Source organism: Protobothrops mucrosquamatus, unplaced genomic scaffold (genome assembly GCF_001527695.2).
Source record: "Protobothrops mucrosquamatus isolate PMUCROS unplaced genomic scaffold, P.Mucros_1.0 scaffold_218, whole genome shotgun sequence".
Lineage (NCBI taxonomy): Eukaryota > Metazoa > Chordata > Lepidosauria > Squamata > Viperidae > Protobothrops > Protobothrops mucrosquamatus.
The window spans coordinates 806,958-829,448 of NW_015386294.1; the positions used below are offsets into that span (position 1 = coordinate 806,958).

Here is a 22,491-nt window from a genome sequence, read left to right on the forward strand (position 1 = left end):
GAAATGATTCGGAAGTGCTTTGTGTGCTGCTTCTGTGCAGCAGATGCTGTGCATTAATTGGCCTGTGCAGGACTGACCCAGGCTTCCTTACAGCAGGCCCAATACTAGGCACAGGGTTTAAATAGCTTATTTATTATTTTGAGGAAGCTGGCAAACATGGTATGTTCTTGTATGTGCTGTATTTCATGGTCTGCTGTTCCAATGTCAGGAGAGTTTCCAGCCCTGGTAATGTATTAGCAGCAGGTCATCTGTAAATAGCATCCATCAGAAGCCTTTTTTCCCTCCCCCCCCCAGCCCCCGGTCCAGATATACCAATGACTGATGAACCTGTCTTTTGTATGAATGTTTAGCACAGTAGAAAGCCATATGCCACTGGCACAGTTTCCTGTGCAGGCTTTCCAGTGGCTAGAGAGTGGCAGGGTGGGGTGGGATTGGGGAATTGTCTTCTTGCTTTCACATTCTGTCATTTATAAGCACTTTGCCTTTTCAAAATAGTTCCAGATTTTGTGAATGCGTGCATCTCATTGATGCTGCAAAAGGTGGGATTTGGGGGGTTACCTAAAGGCAATTTGACTTTTTTTCTCATTGTGTTTTTTTAGCCAGGATATTAGGGCTTGTCCTTAATAGGAAATCTTGTTTTGTAACTCCCCGTCTGTTCTAAGCAGACCTCTCCCCATTAGAAGGTCCTCCCTTGTGTGGGAGGACCACAGCTGTTACCGTAAATCTCATCCAGTAACTGTATAACCCCCCATTTTGTGGTTCTGAAGGATGAAATTGAGAAATGGAATACGGTGCACTCATCCTTTACCTCTCCAATTTTAGACCCTTGCACATCATTTTCATGCTTTTATTCCAAATCAAACTACATTAGTGAGCAACACCTCTCTCGGGCTCAATGTGTAGCATCAAAGACCCCTTTTTACATTGCTGACATTTTATTTTATTTCTTCCCTAAAGGATGGGTGACTTCATCGTCTCAAAATCTGGGCTGCTTCTCTTCAAGGTTTCGTAGCTGATTCAAAAGAGAGAAAAGATGAAGTATTTTCAAATAGAATTTCCACAAAGCAAACAAAGCTATAGCTTAAATGTTACAAAAGGAAAATAGAAAGCTTACAGTCTGACTTACGACGTTTCCATTTCTTTAAATCTTTGCGAGAGAAGTGGATCTATCTCGTTATGATGGAATATTAGGGCTTTAATAGAAATAAATGGATGAAATCATTAGCACAACAAAGCAAATGATAAGCTTGAAGATAAAAGTCTCCGGGGAAAGAGTTCTCTGAAAATAAATAGGACTTGATAGATTTCCATATCATTTATAACTTCCCTTAATTACACTTGGAAGACTTGCCAGTAAAACTGGAAAATTGGCAGCCTATATCCATTATAGCAATTTTGCCAACCATGGCAAGCAGCTGGCTTTACTGGATTTTATTTCCCATCACTCACAATTAATCATCAGCTGAAACTCTTCAAAACATAGCAATACTGTGTGACATTTGGGGCTCCTTAAAATGCTAAAATCTGCTGAGTAAATGGGCCGAGGTTTCTTTCCTTCAAGCTAACTCCTTTTGGTGCGAGGCAGACTGCTCCTTAATGAATGCCACTTTGATAATCAGAGGCGAATGTGAACCTTGACCTGGTGTCAAAGGAGAGGATGCAGCAAGCTGGGCGAAAGATACGAGAGTCAGATCTCCAAACTTTACACCAATTAGACAGAGTGGAGAAATACATCAGGGCCGACTGGTTTTATCAAAAAGACTTGCAAGGCTTGTGACTATTTTGTAAGCCTAACATTGAAGATAACCTGTCACAATAATTAAGTCTTGATGACTCACAGAGGTAATAGGGAAGTGGGCCAGGTTCACAAAAATTGGTCTGAGACCTCATTGTACCTCTAAATGTCCATAGAAAGACCATTAGCAATCTTTTATTGTTATTCTTTTTTGTACACAAACTGTGTACTTCCAGTTTTGAAAAACGATTTATTCAAGAAGCCCTGCCATATTTTAATTCTTTTTGCAGAAGCCTCAAGGCTGTACAAATCCTCAGTTTAAGCCCAGATTTTGTTTTCTATTGCTATAATGAACAGCTATACTTTAAAAATGGAATTTGAAGAATTGATGCAACACACCGTTGAATCTGATGTTATACTTCATTTTAGAAATATTAAATATTATTTTTTACATTTATCTTTAATCCCAGCACTTTAGATTCTGTTTCTTCTGAATAAATATATAAATATGAAATTGCATTTTCTTTTTTTAAATTTGCCTTTTTTAGAAATCAGAGAATATAAGGCTGAAATTGATATTGGTGAATAATTTTTTTGGATTATACTTGATAAATTCCTTTCCCCATTTCAAACCTTCATTAAAACCACAACTGATATATAAAGACACATTTTAATCAGAAGTGACTTTAATTAATATAAAGTATACCATTGGATATGATTTGTATATATGTGTACTTTTATGCCAGCTCAATCTCTTTGGAAAAGTTACTAGGTTTTTAAAAGCTGAACTTAATCCTTAAATGATGAAAGAGGATATTTTAGAGATCCCTTAACATATTCATTTTCCAGCTTAAATAATACAGGCAGGCAAAAAGATACACACAATTATGCAGTGAAAGAAACTGAACAAAGCCCTAGAGAATGAATGAAGTAGGAAATTGTGAGATATTGGGGACTAATTTTAGGATTTGCTGTTTTGCAACACAGTAGGAAGGAAAGACTATAAAGGATTGACATAAAGAACAATTATTAAATGTGGTTGCTTTAAGTGACACTTTCCACGAAAACCATTTTAAACAAATTAACTATTATTAGAAGTAAAGCCAGTGTTTAAAGAGTGGTATCTATGGAAATACAGTTTTTTCCTCCCTTAAGGTAAAAAGTTAAATAGGTGAGTTTATCTCTAAAGGGTTTCAACTATTTTTTTGCTCTTTTTCCAAATTCAGATTTCTTTTAGAATTGTTCTTTATTTGAGAACTCCACCACAAAATACCGAAGAGCTCAGTTTTAAAAGACAACCATGATTTAATACACAAAAATAGGACTGCCTTAAAATATATAATTTTCCCATGGGGTAGAACATATATTTATGCAATTCACACAGACCTTTCAACCTTAAAGAGAAAAAGCATGCCTATATTTCCAGGGGAAATGGCTTATAGTGTAATATTCTGGCTTGGAAAACACAGAGGTCAATTTCACATATAACTAATTTTCTATTAGGATATCATGTTCATGTAGACTATAGTATGTACCCCCAATATGAGGTGAATATTTATGTTTCAGTTTATATACATTTGACAAAAGGTTCTATGGTTTCCTAGTCATGTATATATTGAATTCTGTGTACATCATGTATGATAGTGTAGAGATGAAAAGATGAACAGCAAGGAAATGCATGGAAGGACCATGACCTTTTGTGTATAAAGCCTTGCAGCTAATGTATTACTCTTCAAGGACTCAGCAAATGTGGGGATAGACTTTTTTGTATGTAAAACAAATGATGGGAAAATCCTAAATATTAACCTTTGCCCATGTTGAACTATATTAATACAGCATCTTTTCAACTGGTAGATAATAAATGAAGTCACATGATTGCTTGCAAGTAAGATGACTGAATGCCCAGGGCCATTGTGTAAACAAAGCATTATTTTAGATTAGCAAATGGCAGATTTTTTAAAAAAGAATCCCTTAAAAGAGATGAATATTTAACTTTTGTACCATAAATTGATTTTACATATGACAGGAGTATTGCTTCTTAATATATTTCATTTTTTTTCTTTAGGATCAGAATCTGAAAGAATCATAACTGTAAATTTCAAACACAATTGAAAAATGTATTATCATAGCAGGACAACTGCAGGTTATAAATGTAAAATGTGTAAATGGAAAGAAGGTATAAAAATAGTAAGAAACCTTAAAAAATATAAACAATTTAGAGAAATTTCACTAATTTGCACCTTTCTCCCTGATGTTTTAGATGCTCCACGCAGGAGAAAAATTAAGCAATATAAGCCCACGCATGCTCATAAGTATATCGCTTGATATAGTGCAGCTCTGAATTTGATTTTCTGATTTTGTATGATATCTAGAATAATTTCAGGATTGAATCCCTTATATTCAGAGTTTATATTAAAGTTAGTTTTCTTTATAATGTACAATTTTGTAATCAGAATTTTATCTAAAGCTGTAGATCAGTGGTTCTCAACTTGTGGGTCGGGACCCCATTTGGGGTCGATCGACCATTTCACAGGGGTCGCCAAGCAAGGCTGTCCGCCATTTTTTTGTCCGCCATTTTTCCCCCTTTTCTGGCGGGTGCCTTACCTCCCTTGGGCTGGGCCAGCTAGTGGTCGGCCTGCTCCGTCTCTGCCGCTTGCCAGCTACGCCTCGGCCAGCGCAGGGGGCGGAACCACGCATGTGCGGCGCTCCCAGGCAGGGAAAGTCCTCGACCTACGACCGGTTGGGTAGTCCTCGACTTACGACCGGTTTAGTCCTCGACTTACGACCGGTTGGGGTCGCGGCATTAAAAAGGTTGAGAACCACTGCTGTAGATGGTGGTTCTTCAGTGCCATTTGTTTACTGCACATATGCATTAATTGAAACTGATTATATTTAAATTTCTACTTATTCAAATAAGAATTTAATCATGATTTATTGACTAATTTCATTGAATTTTCCTTAAATATTATTAAACAAAACAAGCATTAAAAATTGGCAGGGAGGCTGATTTTTTTATTACCCTAACCCAGGGGTAGGCAACCTTGGCTCTTTTATGACTCGTGGACTTCAATTCCCAGAATTCCTGAGCCAGCATGCCTACCCCTGCCGTAACCCTATTAATTCACCTGGTATTTGAGATCATTTTATGGAAGAATCTTAAGCCATTTCAGACAGGGTTTTGGAAGCAGTGTTATAAAATCTCCAAGGCAAATGGGAATTCTCTTTTGCTTTATATTCTCTTTCTGTTCCACCTCCTCAATCCACTTCAGAATCTTGTTGTTCCAGAGTAGATGGTGTGGTCCATACTGTCTTCTTCAGAAGCAGTTGCTTTTGAAGAGAATATTAAAGAAAAATACTCTCATATTTCAGCTGTGATATTTAATGGTTCTAAGGAAACGATGTATTCAATCACATTCATAGCTACAGGTAAATGGAATTGCATTATGGATTGTTAGCTGCCTGCTTTCCTCTACTAGCACGATCCAAACAGAATCGCTTTATTAATTTTCTTAAAGAATGAAACAGTTTGATGGTATATTTTTATTTTTTTTAACATCTATTGCTTTTACCAGGTTGCAGTTGGTCAAGAAATTTGTGTGATTGAAGCGATGAAAATGCAGAACAGTTTGTCTGCTGGTAAAACTGGCAAGGTATGTCTTAGTTACACTCTTATAATCCTTGACAGGTTGAACATAGCCCTATTGAAAGAAAGAAAGGATTACTCAGAAAATCTGGCATTACAGGGTATTATACTGAGACTTTAGTGGTATACCAGGACTTAGACTACCAAAATGTTTAATATCACAATTTAATAGCAACAGCGTTGTTCCCGGAGTGTTCCAGCTGGGTGACCTTGAGCCAATCACTCTCTCTCAGGCCCAATCCATTGCATGGGGTGGTGGTTGTAGGGAAAACAGGACTAGGAAATTGTGTTGGATATGTTCACTGCCTCAAGCTATTTGTAAAAACAATCAAGGTGAGATACAAATAAACAAAATAATAAAAATAAAATATAAACCACTACAGGCAGACCTCGACGTATGACCACAACTGAGCCCAAACTTTGTGTTGCTAAGCAAGGCAATTGTTAAATGAGTTTTGCCATGTTATGACCTTTTTTTACTACAGTTGTTAAGTAAATTACTGCAGTTGTTAATGAATTCTGTGGTCACTGAGTGAATCTGGCTTCCCCCGTCAAATTTGCTTATCGAAAGACAGCTGGGAAGGCTGCAAATGGTGATCGCAGGGCCCCGGGAGGGGGCAGCTGCCCTAAGTACATCCCAGTTGCCAAATGGCCAATTTTGATCAAGGGACCACAGAGAGGCGGCCACGATCGTTAAGTGAGAAAAAAGGTCACTTTTTTCAATGCCGTGGTAACTGAACGGTCACTAAACAAATGCTTGGAAATCGAGGACTTAACTGTGTTACATGCGAGATTCTAGATAAGCTTTTTCCAGCCTTCATTTTGGTCGTGCCCCATTATGTCCCAAAAAGTGTGTCTTGGTCTATCTTTTGCAAAGCCAAACTTTTATGTATTCTGCACATGGGAAAACGTGTGCATTCCTAGAACTGGAATGAGGTCCTTCCTTGCTTGCTACAACTGGACTAGCATATTTTGTTTGTGCTAGACTTATGTCCTGACTTTTCTTCATAACCTCAGCAAACATTTCCATGTTCATTCAGAACATTAAAAGGAATGTTTAGGATTGTAAGGTACGCAGCGATGTAAATTGATCTAATTAATAAATAATAAAGATAGCAGAATTATGGAATCTCAGATACTGCCGTGAGTTTAGAAAAGCCACAACTGAAACCAAGAAAAGGTGGAAACGGCCATATGGGCTACCCCATAGAGCTTCTTGCATCCTTCTTTCTACAGAATGGTAGAACAGATCAGAAAATTATATATAGTGTTAAAGACTATATAGTCATGTATTGAATGCAGTGTTTGGGTAAAAATGAAAACATGCAAAGTGTACAGAACTTGTTTAAAGTTCTTCCAAAAGACACTTTTTTTTAGGTATCAATAATTTCATGTTTGTTTATATATTTGATATGGAGTTGACTATGTATGAGCTTAGGAGCATATAACCCAGTGACGGCGAACCTTTTAGAGACTGAGTGCCCAAACTGCAACCCCAAACCCACTTCTGCATCGTCAGGTGCCGGGTGGGTGTGGCCCATTGGCTGGGTGTGGCCCATTGGCTGGGTGTGGCCCATTGGCTGGGTGTGGCCAATTGGGGGCATGACCCATTGGGTGGGTGTGGCTGCGGTGGTAACAGCAGACTGGGTGGGACTAAAAAGTTCAATCAATTAATTCCAACTTTGCAAGATCTTTTTTTTCCTGCGAGAAGTTGAAATTGATTGATTGAACTTTTTTTCTTTGCACATGGCAGCAGAGGCCTAAAACGAAAAGGTTTTATAAAACCCAGCTGAAGGCCTAGGACTGGGGCAACGGCGCGCATGCCCACAGAGAGGGCTCTGAGTGCCGCCTCTGGCGCCTGTGCCATAGGTTCGCCACCACTGGGCGAACCCACTTTGTGCAGGGTAATGCCATGAGCGATGCAACCCTCCAAATCTATTCCTTGAGAATCTGAGACTATCACTTCTTCAAAAATATACACATCAACCCCTTCAAGGGGCTTCATACATACATACATACATACACTTTCCCCCACCACACATACTTATATACAAAAGATACTTTGGCTAGGAAGGGTAATTGGGCAAAGCCGCTCCAATCATTGGCAGAGTCTATTCTCTAGGTATAACTAATTGCAATTTAGAAATAAAAATGTGTTTAGAACCAATGTATATATTTTTTTTGTGTTGCAGGTGAAAGCAGTATACTGCAAAATTGGTGATACTGTTGCGGAAGGAGATAAACTTGTGGAATTGGAATAAATAATTTCTTTCTAAACTTATCACAGTCGGAGTTGCCTATTTTATGGTCAACCAGAAATTAAAATGAATGTTTATGAAAGCAAAAAAGTTATGTAAACTCAACTATTGCTATACCTTTTTACAAACAACAGAACAAAAATGCACTTAGTTGATTTGGGTCATCTTTCATAATTTAAATTAACATTTCCCTGAAACTCCCCTTCACTCTATTATAAATATTTGTATATATGAAATTTGTAATTCTTTTCATTAAATCTATTTACATGGATAAAATTAATAAAATCAACATTTTGGCATATAAACTATGTGTGATGTTTAAAGTTTTTAAGATTGTGTGTGGTGTGTGGATGTGTGTGCATATATGAGATTGAGAATATTTTCTCAGAGCAACTTTTATGTTTGACTATAGAACAACAGTTTTTGGCATTATGAGACTAGCTGAGAGGCCTTCTCTTCAATCCAAGAAAAGACAAAATTGAGCTATTATGACACCTTTCAAATGTTACCAGATTCATATACAGAGATGAAGAATGCAGATGAAATTTTTGATGAAGTAGCTTATCAGAGAGCTAATAAGGTAGCAGATGTAAAGTACAAAGAGTCAAGTTGCAGTTAATCAGATTTATTGCTTATATATATATATATACACACACACAGAGGAATCTAGTCAATTAACAGTCATCACTAAATTGGCAGCAGATAAGAATTAAGGGAATGCCAGATACTGATTATTCTGTCCAATGTTGTGAATTGCCCAATCTCCACCAGTCCTGTAAACTGTTCAAAGTATTTTTTTTTTCTATGAACAATCCCTTTTTATTAAAATCAAAGTGCTTAATCTGAATGGACGGACTGAGCTTAATCTATTTTTTGCTGACTGAAAAACCTGTACAGGAAGGAAGACACGTGAAATAAGCTTTCTTATTTCTGGGTTGTAATTTGGGAGAGAAAAAAAAAGGAAAATAGGTGATTAAAAAAAATACAAAAAGAAAAAAAAACCTTTAACTAGTGTTAAAACCAGCTAGGTTTACTAAACATGTTAATCTATTATTTTAACCTAAGCGTAACCTTTCATTTTAAAGGTTTTCAACAATTAAGTTCTTCTCTAGTTTTACCTTTCAACTATTTTGCTAGTTTTTTCTCTTGCAAACATGCGTAAAAAGGGAAAGAGATCACAAATGCAAATATTGTGGTATTTTGTAATTTGAGTCTTGAAATGTTCTGTAGTGTTAAGCAAAGTTTATTCTTGCTTGATACTAAATAAACTTTTGAAAGGGAAAAAAAAAAGAATTAAGGGAATTCAGGAGGGGCTGAACTTGGACTGCTTGTGGGTATGTAGACTCCAGGCTGGTTCCTCTCTTGACTCTGCTCCAGGCTCTGCCTCTCCTTCCCTTACAGCAGATGAAAAGGCAACGTACTATTGTCCTCTGTTCTCATACTGTACCATTTTTATAAAAATGAGTAAAGGAAGGTTAGGTGTACAGGAAACCCTGTTTATGCTTAAATTGAATACAAGTAATCCTCAACTTACAACAGTTCGTTTAGCGACCATTCAAACTTACAATGGAACTGAAAAAAGTGACATGACCATTCCCCACACTTATGATAGTTGCAGCATCCCCATGGTCATGCGATCAAAATTCAGACCTTGACAACTGACTCATATTTATGATGATGGAAGTGCTGCGGGGTCACGTGATCCCCTTTTGTAACCTTTTGACAAGCAAAGTCAATGGGGAAGCCAGATTCACTTAACATCCATGTTACTAACAACTACAGTCACTCACTTAACAACTATGGCAAGAAAGGTCATAAAATGGGGCAAAACTCACTTAGCAGATGTCTCATTTAGCAACATAAATTTTGGGCTCAATTGTGGTCATAAGTCGAGGACTACCTGTATTTTATTCAGCTATAGATTTATTTTAGCACTTGTGAATTTGCCACATTTAAAAAATGGAAGACACTACATGTTTCAGGTCCTATAACTCTAGAATAGTGATTTTTTACAATATCAAAATCCATGAATTCTGAAAATTTTGAACATATTACCTTATTATTTGAAACCAGTAGTAATATAAGAATTTTGTCAGTTTTTAATTGGTACTATACAATTAATAATTTTAAGAAGGTTCATATTAAGAAAACCAGCATGATGTATGAAAATTATATATTGCAAGAAGTCAGTGACAAAAAAGAAACGGGTATATCATTTATATAAAAATCTTATGCATTGATGGTAAAAATGCAAAATATTGATGATTCAGAACTTTCAATCAACAATAAGTAATACAGTTTTAAATAGCTGAAGAAGACATTAGGAGGCAATTTATATATACTAAAATCAATAGCTGAGTAGAAATGAAAATGTATTATCACTTTTGCCTCCTCTTCCATTCATGCTCTCCCCCCATTCATTCATTCATTCCACATTGTGGGAGGTGATATGACTACCTGAATACTGGTAGTATTCTAACATAATTGAAATATTTAAATTCCCGTTTAACCTTAGCAAGACAAATGCTTCGTTTCATGAGTGCTGGCGTTCATATGATTCTTTCATCATCCTGTTCATTTGGAAGTCATTGGAAAGCAGATGGTTGGATTCTGAAGGCATCTCTCTGTTGTTCAGTGGATTCTCCCATTCTCCCTTGGTCCATTTTTGGCTGGTATGGAAGTTTTACTTGCACACACCCACAAATACTCTTCTAGATGAAGTTTAAAACCAAGTTCAATTATATTCAGAAGAGGTAAATTAGGACTGCATTTCAGTATAAAATAGTAAAGATGTTCTTCAACACCTGGGTTAGGGTGTTCATAGCTGGAAGCATTGTTTGATTTTCCACTTTTATTCTCTGCTTTCTCGTAAGACGTAGGAAAGATTATGCTTTCCAAAAGAATCATAGTTATCATAGTAAGGGAGATGCATCCATTCTGGCTGATAAGTAGTAGTACTATACACATAACATTCCAGAATGTTTTTAATTGGTGATATTCCTTCAGCTGTGCTACTTTTATTTTCCCACTCAAGTACCTCAACTTTTGCTGGAGTACGCTGATACATGTTTGGGCATCCTTCAAATTCATCAAGGAATTGCAACATCTGATCATCAACAAAATATATTTCTCCAGTGACACGATGCCCGTTCCCCGGATTATTCAGCAAATAAGGAATATTGTATTTGCCTGCAATCACTAGTGGGTATTTCTCCACTGTAAGTCCTCTGCCCTGGAATTGGGATGTCCCATGAACCCCATTTATCATGTGTGGGTAGTTTGGCTGGCCTTTCTTTAGTGTTCCATAGACGAACACCCGGACCATTCTTCCAACTGAGGGGACTGAAAGAAAGCAAGAAAACATTAATTTTTGCATTTAAATCTCTGTCAGCAGTAAATACACTTGTTTAAAACAAGACAAAAGTATAAACTGCTATTTCTCACATTTGTGTTCAAATTTGCAAAAGCTTTTCACTACAGTGAAAGTAATGAGTAGCTGATTATTGTTGTGGATAGTAGACGACTTCCTAGTTGTAATAAGTTTGTCTATAATGTTCTAGTGCAATGATGGGGAACCTTTTAGAGACCGAATGCCCAAACTGCAACCCAAAACCCACTTATGTATCGTCGGGTGCCGGGTGGGCATGGCCCATTGGGTGGGCGTGGCCATTGGGTGGGTGTGGGTTAAGTGGTAACGGCAGGCTGGGTGGGACTAAAAAGTTCAATCAATCAGTTCCAACTTTGCGAGATCTTTTTTTTCCCCGTGATAAGTTGAAATTGATTGATCTTTTTTTTTTCACACGGCGGCATATGGGCTACCCCATAGAGCTTCTTGCATCCTTCTTTCTACAGAATGGTAGAACAGATCAGAAAATTATATATAGTGTTAAAGACTATATAGTCATGTATTGATGCAGTGTTTGGGTAAAAATGAAAACATGCAAAGTGTACAGAACTTGTTTAAAGTTCTTCCAAAAGACACTTTTTTTTAGGTATCAATAATTTCATGTTTGTTTATATATTTGATATGGAGTTGACTATGTATGAGCTTAGGAGCATATAACCCAGGGATGGCGAACCTTTTAGAGACTGAGTGCCCAAACTGCAACCCCAAACCCACTTCTGCATCGTCAGGTGCCGGGTGGGTGTGGCCCATTGGCTGGGTGTGGCCAATTGGGGGCATGGCCCATTGGGTGGGTGTGGCTGCGGTGGTAACGGCAGACTGGGTGGGACTAAAAAGTTCAATCAATCAATTCCAACTTTGCAAGATCTTTTTTTTCCTGCGAGAAGTTGAAATTGATTGAACCTTTTTTTTTTTTTTTGCATACGGCAGCGGAGACCTAAAGCGAAAAGGTTTTATAAAACCCAGCTGAAGGCCTAGGACTGGGGCGACGGCGCTCATGCCCAGAGAGAGGGCTCTGCATGCCACCTGTGGCACGTGTGCCATAGGTTCACCACCACGGTTCTAGTGGGTCCTGCAACTGTCCAAAAAAGTCTTATGAATTGGGTTAAGCAGTCATGTATGTGATTCCAGTGCTTTATGTACCTACAATCTGAGCTAATAAAGATCACTTCTCTCTCCCTGCAATCAGGTGCCCAGTTAAGAATGGTTTAGCACAGTGATGGCGAACTTTTAGAGACCGAGTGCCCAAAACCGCTCCCCACCCGTCTCTGCTCCGCCCTGCCTACTGGGCCACCCACCACCTCCACGGCCTGCCACAGATCACCCAGGCAACCCAGCCACACCATGGCGGCCATGCCCTCTGCCCATGCCCCGCAGCATTATCTGCACGCAACGGGGCACAAGGGCGGAGTTTTGTTCCCACTGCCCGGCTACCATGTCCTTGGCTGCATGCTTAGCGTGGGCCGCGCTCAAGGGTTACTCTCCTCCGGGGAGGAGGAGAGTAACCTGCTGGTGAGGAGGGGGTCGTGGGAGGAGGCAGGGCTGGTGCAACGGTGCATGTGCCCACAGAAAGGGCTCCGAATGCCGCGTCTGGCACACGTGCCATAGATTCGCCACCACTGGTTTAGCACATTCCTCCAAAGAAACCACTTATTACAAACAGTTATTAAAGATCTTTAAATTCCTAGTCTCTACAAATATTCATCAAAAGAATATTGACATCTCAGCAAAGATCAGGACAATTTGAAGAACTTATGTCTGCAGAATCATAACTTTGCCTTTACATAATTAAACAGAACAAAGGAAAAAAACAGAACAAGAAATTAAAAAGAAAAAAGAAAAATAACAAAAGAAATTGAGATATAAGAGCTTTTCATGCTTTTTTAAAATAAAGGTCTACTTAACAGTTATAATAAATAGTGAGTCAGTTTGGTCTAATAGGCACCAGGCTAGAAAACAGGAGACTGTGAGTTCAATTTCCACCTTAGGGATGAAAGCCAATTAGATGACTTTGGGCCAGTTGGTCTCATCCCAACTCACATTACAGGGAATGTGTATTTCTTGTGGGAAAAATAGGAGGAAGGAGTAGTATGTATGTTCGCCACCTTATTTATAAAAATAATAAAGATGGAATTTAAAAATAAATCTAAAAAAGTAAATTATCTGATTGTAATCCTCCAGACATAATTTACGTCTGTAAACAGTTTGTTCAGAGGTTGCAAGTCATATGAAATCTTCAGTCCTCTAGCCATTTGGGGTCATTTATCTTTTCAGTATTGAAGGATGAAGGGGAAGATAGACACGTGGGTTAGCTGTCTTTCTCTACACAAGAAAATGCATGGAATAACAGGGCTCCATATACTTTTCACATACAGAAGGTTAAGGGATGTAACATCTGGTGGCCTCTTGAGGTGCATTCTCATCCATTAGTGAAACAAGTTTTCTAATACTTCTAAGCATAGAGAGCACTTGCCTATCAAGTCGCCAAGAGTCAGACATGACTGAATGGTGAAATAACAATACTTCAAGTAAAGAATGCAAAATGTGTTTTGAGCAATGCTGAACCTAGTTCAGCCACTGAGATTATTTGTCAGTGAATTTAACAAGCCATATTGTTTTTCAAAGAGAAGAAAATGCCACTAACAGAAACAGGGGTTGACTTTCATCTTCTCTGTGGGTATATTATATCCCACGTTCAAAGCAGCTTTTCTAACACAAAAAGGAAAAGCCCTTATATTTATTAAAGTCACAAGATCCAGTAATATCCCCCTTTCTCTCCAGTGGTTTTGTTTAACTAAAGCTCAATATATCTGATGCTTTCAGGATTTTGCTCTGCCAAAAATTGCCCAGGAAAGACCGTATCTGCTTTTCTAGCACAACAATGTAATCTCTAATTATCAGGTGCAGAATAGCCTCTCTCAGACTAGTGTCCTCTAAATATGTTAGACTATAACCCATCCCATTAGCCCAGATGGCGGTGATAACTATAATAATTGTATTCAACCATCTGGATGCTAGTAGGGCAGTAAAAGGTAATGGAGATACTTTGAAACAGTGGTGTCCAACCTTGGCAACTTTAAGACTTGTGGATTTCAACTCCTAGAATTCCCAAGCCAATATGGTTAAGCCTGGCTGGCTGGGGAATTCTGCCAATTGAAGTCCACAGGACTTAAAAGTTGCCAAGATTGGGTAGCCCTGCTTTAAATGGTGGACAGTGCACCTGAACCTGAGCTTAATTACACTTCTTCCAAATCCTTTTTTTCTCTCTCATTCATTTGTTAGAACATGTGTTGTGTATTGCAATTGTCTGAACTAAAATTGGCCTTCTAATGATCCAAAATGCTTATAAGTGGCAAATGAAACAAATGAACCAAGCAAAATGAACAACCAACCAAACCCAGAACAATATTTTTAGGAAAAAAAAATCCAGCCTGAGTCTGTGGAGCTTCCTAATAAAAAAACTTGGTTTGCACATGTATGCACTTACGGTGGGTGTCAGTTAACAGCATGGAGAAGGTTATGCATATCTTGGGAAGGTGTTTATATACATATGCCAGTTTACGGCCATGTACCTGTGGGAGATTAATTTTTGTAACTATGCATATTGATAGACATGGAGATTACCTTAGTCCTGGATGTACCCTTAGGCTAAAACATAATTTTTTTGGCTCCGTTTAATGAATTCTTCTTCTTATTATTATTATTATTATTTATTGTATTTTTACCCCGCCCTTCTCCTTGCGGACTCAGGGCGGCTAACAGCCTAATAAAAACAAATACAAAAGTACAAAATACTATCATTAAAAACATAATTAAAAGGAAATATTAAATTGGCCTTTGTTATTTTAAAAATTATTTTAAAACCCAGCTAAAAATTACCCCTTAGGCCAGCCCTGCTAGCTGAAATAGCCATGTCTTGAGGGCGCAGCGGAAGGAAGGGAGATCCGGGATCACCCTGATCTCTGGGGGTAGTTCGTTCCAAAGGGTGGGAGCTCCCACCGAGAAGGCCCTCCTTTCAAGCTATAATTATGCCTTTCAAGCTATAATTCCCAGAAATCCTTAGGAAAACATATGAAAATTTATGCTATGTAAGACTTTAGAATACAGTGGTTATTAATGTAGGCCAGTGGTGGGACTCAAATATGTGAACAACCGCTTCTCTGTGTGGATGCTGCTTCCGGAAGTCCATTCTGGGCCTGGGCAACAAAAAATTAGCTACCAATTCTGCTGAAGTGGTGCGAACTGGCTGAATCCTACCACTGATGTAGGCCCAAGTTGACAATGACAAAGCCAGAGTAGCAAACAGCATAGAAGACCACATTATAGCAACTGCCTTTGATCAGGGTCTTCTCAACCTACATTCAACGTTTTTATTCATTCTGTTTCCCCCCCCCCTCAAATTTCATCTCATAAAAGAGTCTGGAAGTTTCTAGCAGAGTATGAAAGTGTCAACCTGTTACCTAGTTCAACTTCTATCTTAGCCATGAAGTCATTAACAGAGGGATATTCCCTTTAGTTCTAGTGATATTCTAGTGATAGTCTCACTAGTTGAAAACCAAGGCAATATAATGATGATGCCTTCTTTTCAAGACATTATAATGATTTGGTCTGTTTCATAAACATTTAGCTTATTTACATTTAACTTTCTTATTTTTTCTCTCATGAAATAGTTCAGGGGTGTTATATTCTTTTACAAAGATAAGAATTTAATGAGGGTTGTTTTTGTTTTGGAACAAAAAATATCATTATTTTCCAGATAGTGATTTGATTAAGAAATGCAGACCCTTCAGGAAGAAATTTTGCCCACTGAGGATTGAAAAAGAATCAGAGTTATATGTGCAATCAATTCCCACTGGGGACTCCTGTTCACTTTGAATTCTAAATGGGAGAATTGTAAAACAAATTGTTCACAATCAAGAGGTCATTTGCCAGAGCAAGTATAAAAAAAGGAATTAAAAATGTACATTGAAATCTTCATATCTGTTTGCAAATCTTCATATCTGTTTACATTATGCAATTTCTTCATTGGGAACATGAAAGGGTTTTTTTTTCCTCCCCCCAAAAAGCAGAAGAAAGCTTCATCTTCATGTATCATAAAGAAATGAAGCCCTGGTTATTCTGTTACAGAACTGATTCCAAGAGGCAAAAAAGTCTCCAAGGCCTTGCTTAAAATATGGAAATATAGTTTCCCTTTTAGATTGCAATTATTGGCAATCTATTTTATAGAAGTAAATAGCCAGTCAGGAAATTAAAACTTAAAATAAGACCAAAATAAGACCAAAAATCCTTCAGCTACCTGCTCAGCCTTCCCATTCCCTAGTTCAGGGGTAGGCAACCTTGGCTCTTTTATGACTCGTGGACTTCAACTCCCAGAATTCCTGAGCCAGCATGGCTGGCTCAGGAATTCTGGGAATTGAAGTCCACAAGTCATAAAAGAGCCAAGGTTGCCTAACCCTGCCCTAGTTGCTTTGAATTCTGAGACCAAGCATACAAGATGAATAACCCTGGGTTGTACACATAACCACAATGCTCAGCACCTTCTCCTCTTCCATTCTTGAAATGTTCACAATCAGACTGGTGTCCTGGGATAGCAGAAGCAGGATACCACTTTGTGAAGTATGCCAGAGCTTAAGAAAAAAGGGGACGTGATAGATACTTTGTTCTTGCTGCTGTCTCATTGAGGCATCAAAAGAGAAATGAAGTGACCAGGAAACATCTAGCTGTAAGAGGCCAGAAGACTCAATATGGGCATGACTTCAGGTTGTTCATGGGTTCTCATTGAGTGCCTGGGTGTTTGTCTTGGCAATATTTTTGGAAACGGTTTGCCCATAGCTGAGAGAATGTGATGGTCCAAGATCCCCCAGCTGGCTTTGTGGCTAAAGGAACTCATGATCTCCTGGTTTCTATTCTGGTACCATAACCGCTACACCAAACTGGCTCTCAGAGGGTAGTTTAGGACTGCTGTTGTCGGGGTTTTCTTGTTAGAGTTTGAGTGGGAGTCATTTAACTCTACTTTAAAACACAGTTAAATTATGATTTAAATAATTGGAATTTCACGGTCAACTGCTGGTCAAATATTGTTTTAAGTGACTTCACAGAATATTGGTTTCTCTCACAGATGTGATTTCACACCAGAATTCTGATTTGGATTTTATGCCACAGATACTCATTTTATTGCCCTCCACAAATCAAAACAAAAATATATAAAAAATGAAACACCACAATAGGAAATCAAGTGCTGAAATATATGTCACATTTTAATTGCACTGTTTAGCTTAGATCAGGCATGTCAAACTCGTGACGTCACATGACGTCGCGCAATGTATCGGGCCAGTTTTGCCATTGCCGGCAATGGGGTGGGCGTGGCTTCTATGTGACGCGTCTGGCCCGCGGGCTGGCAGTTTGACACCCCTGGCTTAGATGTTCAGGCAGCATCTTCCAGGTGGTGTTTAATTAATGGAGAATTACATGCAAGTACTGGTAACAATCCCGTAGCTTTATGTGTGCATGATTTTGGTTGTTTCAGGACCAGCTCTTGTCCTCTTTGGTGGTTTAGCTTTGGCTTGAATGCAGAAAAAGCAATAATCATATTCTATTTTCCCTTCAATGGAAAACCAACCAGCTCATGTTTTTTTTCCCCACGGCTACTGCTGATTCTGGGTAGTGGTGGTGGGTGGGGAGAAGAAGTGTGGCATCTGGAGCTTCTTCTGCCTTCTTTCTCTTTTGCATGGAGCAAAGCAGGGGATCCTGGTGCTTCCCATCCCAAGCAACCTTCTGCCTCCTGTTCCTTGGGCTAATCTGCAGGCATTGTTTAAAACAGATTCCCCCCCCCCCCCCGTCATTGCTATATCCTGCAATCACAATTTCAGCTATTAGAAAAAAAAATCCAGGTGACCAAATTGCTTGCAATTGTATCTTTTTGTGCAAAAGGATACCATGCTGTTGTTGTTAACCAGATCAATGTACACAAATGTGGATGCTAATTTTTCTATTGCTCCAGGATTGTGATTGGTTTTTTTGGGGGGGGATGCTTTATTGTTTTAACTGTTTTATAGTTTTAGAATGGTACACTGCCTAGAGCAGGGGTAGGCAATCTCGGCTCTTTTATGACTCATGGACTTCAACTCCCAGAATTCGTGAGTCAGCATAGCTGGCTCAGGAATTCTGGGAGTTGAAGTCCATGAGTCATAAAAGAGCCGAGGTTGCCTACCCCTGGCCTAGAGTTACTTGGCTGAAAGGATAGTTATAGAAATAGAATAAATAAAATTAAATAAATAAAACAATCATTTCACCTCTATTGAAAGGCTAATTATTCATCTTGTGGCAAGAGGAAATAACAATAGCTGGTGCTTAATTTTATACAATGATAGTTAAAAAAAAAACCTGGACAGGATAAATAAAATATGTAACAGCAGAGATAGATGTGTCCTAATTTGTATTCTAAAGAAAAAAGTTGGCAACTACAGTATTTAACTAGTTCTGACTAGTCAGAAATTAGGCCTCACAATATACTTCAGGACAAAACAACTTATTGACAAAGATTCTGTCATGAAATATTCGTACTTCAGCCATTAAAGTTTAATATCCTGGGAAAATGAGTGAAATCTGTGTGTCATTTTTTTCAAGTAATTTCTTTTAATTACAACTGACAGCCTATCCAACTGCTGGTAAGGCTTATTTACCTGAGGAAGGAAAAGTAACAGTGATAAAAAAAAATGAAATGGAGTACATTGGGGTGGAGGGGGGGAACAAATTAAAATAATTGAAAAACCTTAACTAGGATCATTCATTCAGACCTGTTAGGATGCATTTTATTTCAAGCTGCTAATTCAGTAATTCCTCGTAAGAGTATTAGAAGCGTATTAATAGCAGCTGTAACTAGTCAACAGCAGAGCATGTTTTTGCTTTTATTATTTTTTCTTTTATTAAAACTTTTTATTAAAAATTGCAGCTAATTTATTTATAAATACACCATTAGTGAGGGAACTAATATAACATCCCGGAACCATCCCTGAAGTGATAGAAAGTCTGTTGATTTGATGCAAAAGCTAGACTCTAAGACAGTGTTTCTCAACCTTGACAATTTTAAGGCATGTGGACTTCAACTCCCAGAATTCCACAGCCAGCAATGCTGGCTGTGGAATTCTGGGAGTTGAAGTCCACATGCCTTAAAATTGTCAAGGTTGAGAAACACTGCTCTAAGAGATGCTATAAGGCACTAATGGGGGAATGAGCTGTCACTGAATCCTGCCAGAGACACTGGAGGACAAGCTGTCCACTCATTGTTTGGTTTCTCCTGGATTTTGTTTCTTGTTTTGCAAGAATGTAATGCAGTGCTAGGAAATGCCCGTGTTTAGCATAATAGCTGTTACCGAATCACTGCAGTGTTACATTTTCCACATTTTTCTGCCATTATTTGGGAATCAAGCAGAGTGAACTAACTTAAATCCAAAGGACTTAAAAGACTGATGTAAATCTACATTTATTCATCCCCAGAAGAAACCTCAGATTTAAACTTGACTGATCTGTCAATCAGGCGAGCGTACTGTAGATATTTAATAATATTGCAAGCATAAAAATGATAATTTGCAATATAATACAAGACTTTCTAGCAAGCATATTGGCACAATATTTTGGATTGTAGTTTTTAAAATTTTGCTTATATCAAACGAAGAGCAATATATTAGCAAAAAGGAAGTCTCAGATTTTTTTGTTCTCTGCCTCTATTTCCTCACTCAGCCAAACCAAATACATCACACCATGTCCAGCAAAAGTTAAAAAAAAACAACCATCAATAACCAAGAGCTAGAAAGTTGATGTGATAAGCTAGTGGTGGTGAATCTATGGCACGCGTGCCAGAGGCGGCACTCGGAGCCCTCTCTGTGGGCACACGTGCCGTTGCCCCAGCCTTGCCTCCCCCCACGACCCTCTCACCAGCAGCCCCCCTGGAGGAGAGTCGCCCCCGAGTGTGGCCCACATGGAGCAGTGCAGGCAAGGACATGGCAGCCAGGCAGCGTAAACAAGACTCTACCCTCACGCCCCATCCCGCACAGTTGATGCTGCGGGGCATGGGCAGAGGGCGTGGCCGCCATGGCGCTGCTGGGCTGCCTGGGCAATCTGCGGTGGGCCCTGGAGGCGGTGAGTGGCCCTGCGGGCAGGCAAGGTGGGGGACAGGTTGGGGGCGGAGCAGGGGGTGGAGTGGGGGCGGGGCCAGTTTTTGGGCACTTGGTCTCTAAAAGGTTCGCCATCACTGTGATAAACTGTCTTTCATAAGATAAAAGCTGAAATGGACATACTTTCATATGATTTTGTTATTCTGTTTTATAAGATTATCCAGGGATTGGCTGGTCGCTTATAAATGAGCACTTTATAGCTCATAAAGTACGTATGTCCTGCCAACTCCCTCCCCCCCCACTGCATTTCTGGAACTTGGTGACTGGTTCCCATTTATGACCACTTGTACCGGTCATATAACTGTGGTTTATTATTATTATTTTTTTAAAAAACCAATTTCTGGATTTTTTTTATTTCTGAAAAAAATAATGCTCATTTGGAAGAATGGGTTTGCACTTACTATTATTATTATTTATTAAATTTGTTTGCTGCCCATCTCGCCGAGATGTTCACTTAATGACTGCAGATTTGCTTAACTGCCACCTAAAAAGCATTGTAAAATTGAAGCTGGTGATGTGGGTGCAACGTATGACCGTATCGATTGTGGTCATAGTCTAGGAATACCTGTATATGTGCCCTGCGGCTGCAGCCAGACAAAGCAGAAATATCAGCATCTCTCTGTCCTATTTTTTTTGTTTAAACCAAGTAATCAAAGAGAAATTATTTAAATTTTAAAAGTATGTCCCATATGAGATGCATAGGAAATCCCTAGATCCGTTGGGCAGAAGATGAAGTACTGATGGCTCTATGAAGATCCTAACTCACCCATTTTTACTGTATTGCAACACAGTATCCTATTTTTCTATCTTTTTTTTTTACTTCAGTAACTACTTTCTCTGGAAGAAGAAAAAAAGTGTGTTCACTGTTGGCTCAGTGACCAGATATAGTTACATATTAATTCTTTAGAAGTTCCTGAAAACTGTAGGAAACAGGTGAAAAAACAAAATGCCTTGAACTTTAAACCTGAGCCCAGTCTGTTTGAATAAAGCGAGTTTTAAGGTCACTCTTCACTCAGTGCTAACTTTCAAGAAGGACCCACATGCCAGGAGAGACTCCTGGGACCGCATCCTGTTGGTTCTTTGATGCTTTCATTTTGTAACTTGCTATTTTCTTTAGAGGCAGACAACGGGCTTCCTGCTTGGCCCGGCCGCTGCCCAACCTTACCAAATATCTCAGAAGCGTTTATGGCAAAACACCTTTCTTACATTAGCCAAGGAGGCACCAGTGGAAACCACAGCTCCTTTGAAATCAAAAGGTTAGAGCCTTCTCTCAGCGGTTGTCCACTACGAAACTATGAAATCCTGGTTTGTGAAAACAAACAGCATTACCACTATGGAACAATACCTGTGAGAATGCTTTGTATTTTACTTCGCAGACAGATTAAGGATTCAGTTATTTGAATTTCATTTGAAACAGGACCACTGTTTACGTGCAGCTGTCTTTTTAAAGGTCAAGAAGTCCCCGAAGAAACTTTAGGAAGGTATGAAATCATTTTTAAACATATGCATCTGAAAGGTACACAAGGCACGCTGAATCTCACAAAATTCTAGAATCAAATGACATCCTCCTCCTGTCTGAATTCCCAAGTGACTGGTGATCTGTAGCATTCCGGTGATATGTTCATAGTCTTCCATGAACCAAAACACTCCAATACCTGTTTTTAAGAATGGATGCAAACTCCTGCTTGAAACATGAGTCAGGCACAGGAGTGTATAAATGGCATTCCTTCCACACTGAAGTTGCAAGCAGCGTGTTCCACTTCAGCACTGGGCTAACATACCACTTTACAATGCCTTAGTAAGGCCGCACTTGGAATACTGCATCCAGTTTTGGTCACCACGATGTAAAAAAGATGCTGAGACTCTAGAAAGAGTACAGAGAAGAGCAACAAAGTTGATTAGGGGACTGGAGGCTAAAACATATAAGGAACGGTTGCTAGAATTGGGTATGTCTAGTTTAATGAAGAGAAGGACGAGGGGGGACATGATAGCAGTGTTCCAATATCTCAGGGGCTGCCACAAAGAAGAGGGAGTCAAGCTATTTTCCAAAGCGCCTGAAGGAAGGACAAGAAGCAACGGGTGGAAACTAATCAAGGAGAGAAGCAACTTAGAACTAAGGAGAAACTTCCTGACAGTTAGAACAATTAACCAATGGAACAACCTGCCTCCAGAAGTGGTGAATGCTCCAACACTGGAAGTTTTTAAGAAGAGACTGGACAGCCGTTTGTCTGAAATGGTGTAGGGTTCCTGCCTGGGCAGGGGGTTGGACTCGATGACCT

General features: G+C 39.0%; 2 protein-coding genes across 3 annotated transcripts in view; one reads left to right on the forward strand and one right to left on the reverse strand.

Annotated features, from left to right (window-relative positions):
* PCCA (propionyl-CoA carboxylase subunit alpha) overlaps window positions 1-9,160 on the forward strand; it is a 233,974-nt gene extending 224,814 nt beyond the window's left edge. Inside the window, exons 23-24 of the mRNA XM_015827965.1 lie at window positions 5,308-5,385; window positions 7,571-9,160. Of these exons, the coding sequence (XP_015683451.1) occupies window positions 5,308-5,385; window positions 7,571-7,639 (147 nt within the window). The 3' untranslated portion in view covers window positions 7,640-9,160. The remainder of the gene's footprint in view (window positions 1-5,307; window positions 5,386-7,570) is intronic.
* An 897-nt stretch (window positions 9,161-10,057) lies between these two features.
* GGACT (gamma-glutamylamine cyclotransferase) lies at window positions 10,058-21,973 on the reverse strand. 2 transcript variants are annotated; one of them, XM_015828010.2, is made up of 2 exons: window positions 21,868-21,973; window positions 10,058-10,978 (listed from the first exon to the last, which is right to left on the reverse strand). In XM_015828010.2, exon 2 carries the CDS (start codon window positions 10,959-10,961, stop codon window positions 10,488-10,490), a length of 474 nt encoding a protein of 157 aa, XP_015683496.1. In that variant the 5' UTR covers window positions 10,962-10,978; window positions 21,868-21,973; the 3' UTR covers window positions 10,058-10,487. The 2 variants fall into 2 exon arrangements, with proteins under 2 accessions (XP_015683496.1, XP_015683490.1); XM_015828004.1 differs by lacking the exon at window positions 21,868-21,973 and adding an exon at window positions 14,664-14,688.
* Window positions 21,974-22,491: the final 518 nt, after the last annotated feature.

Coding starts and splice junctions, on each gene's coding strand:
- GGACT (XM_015828010.2), bottom strand. CDS start 10,961: ATGGTCCGGGTGTTCGTCTATGGAACACTAAAGAAAGGCCAGCCAAAC.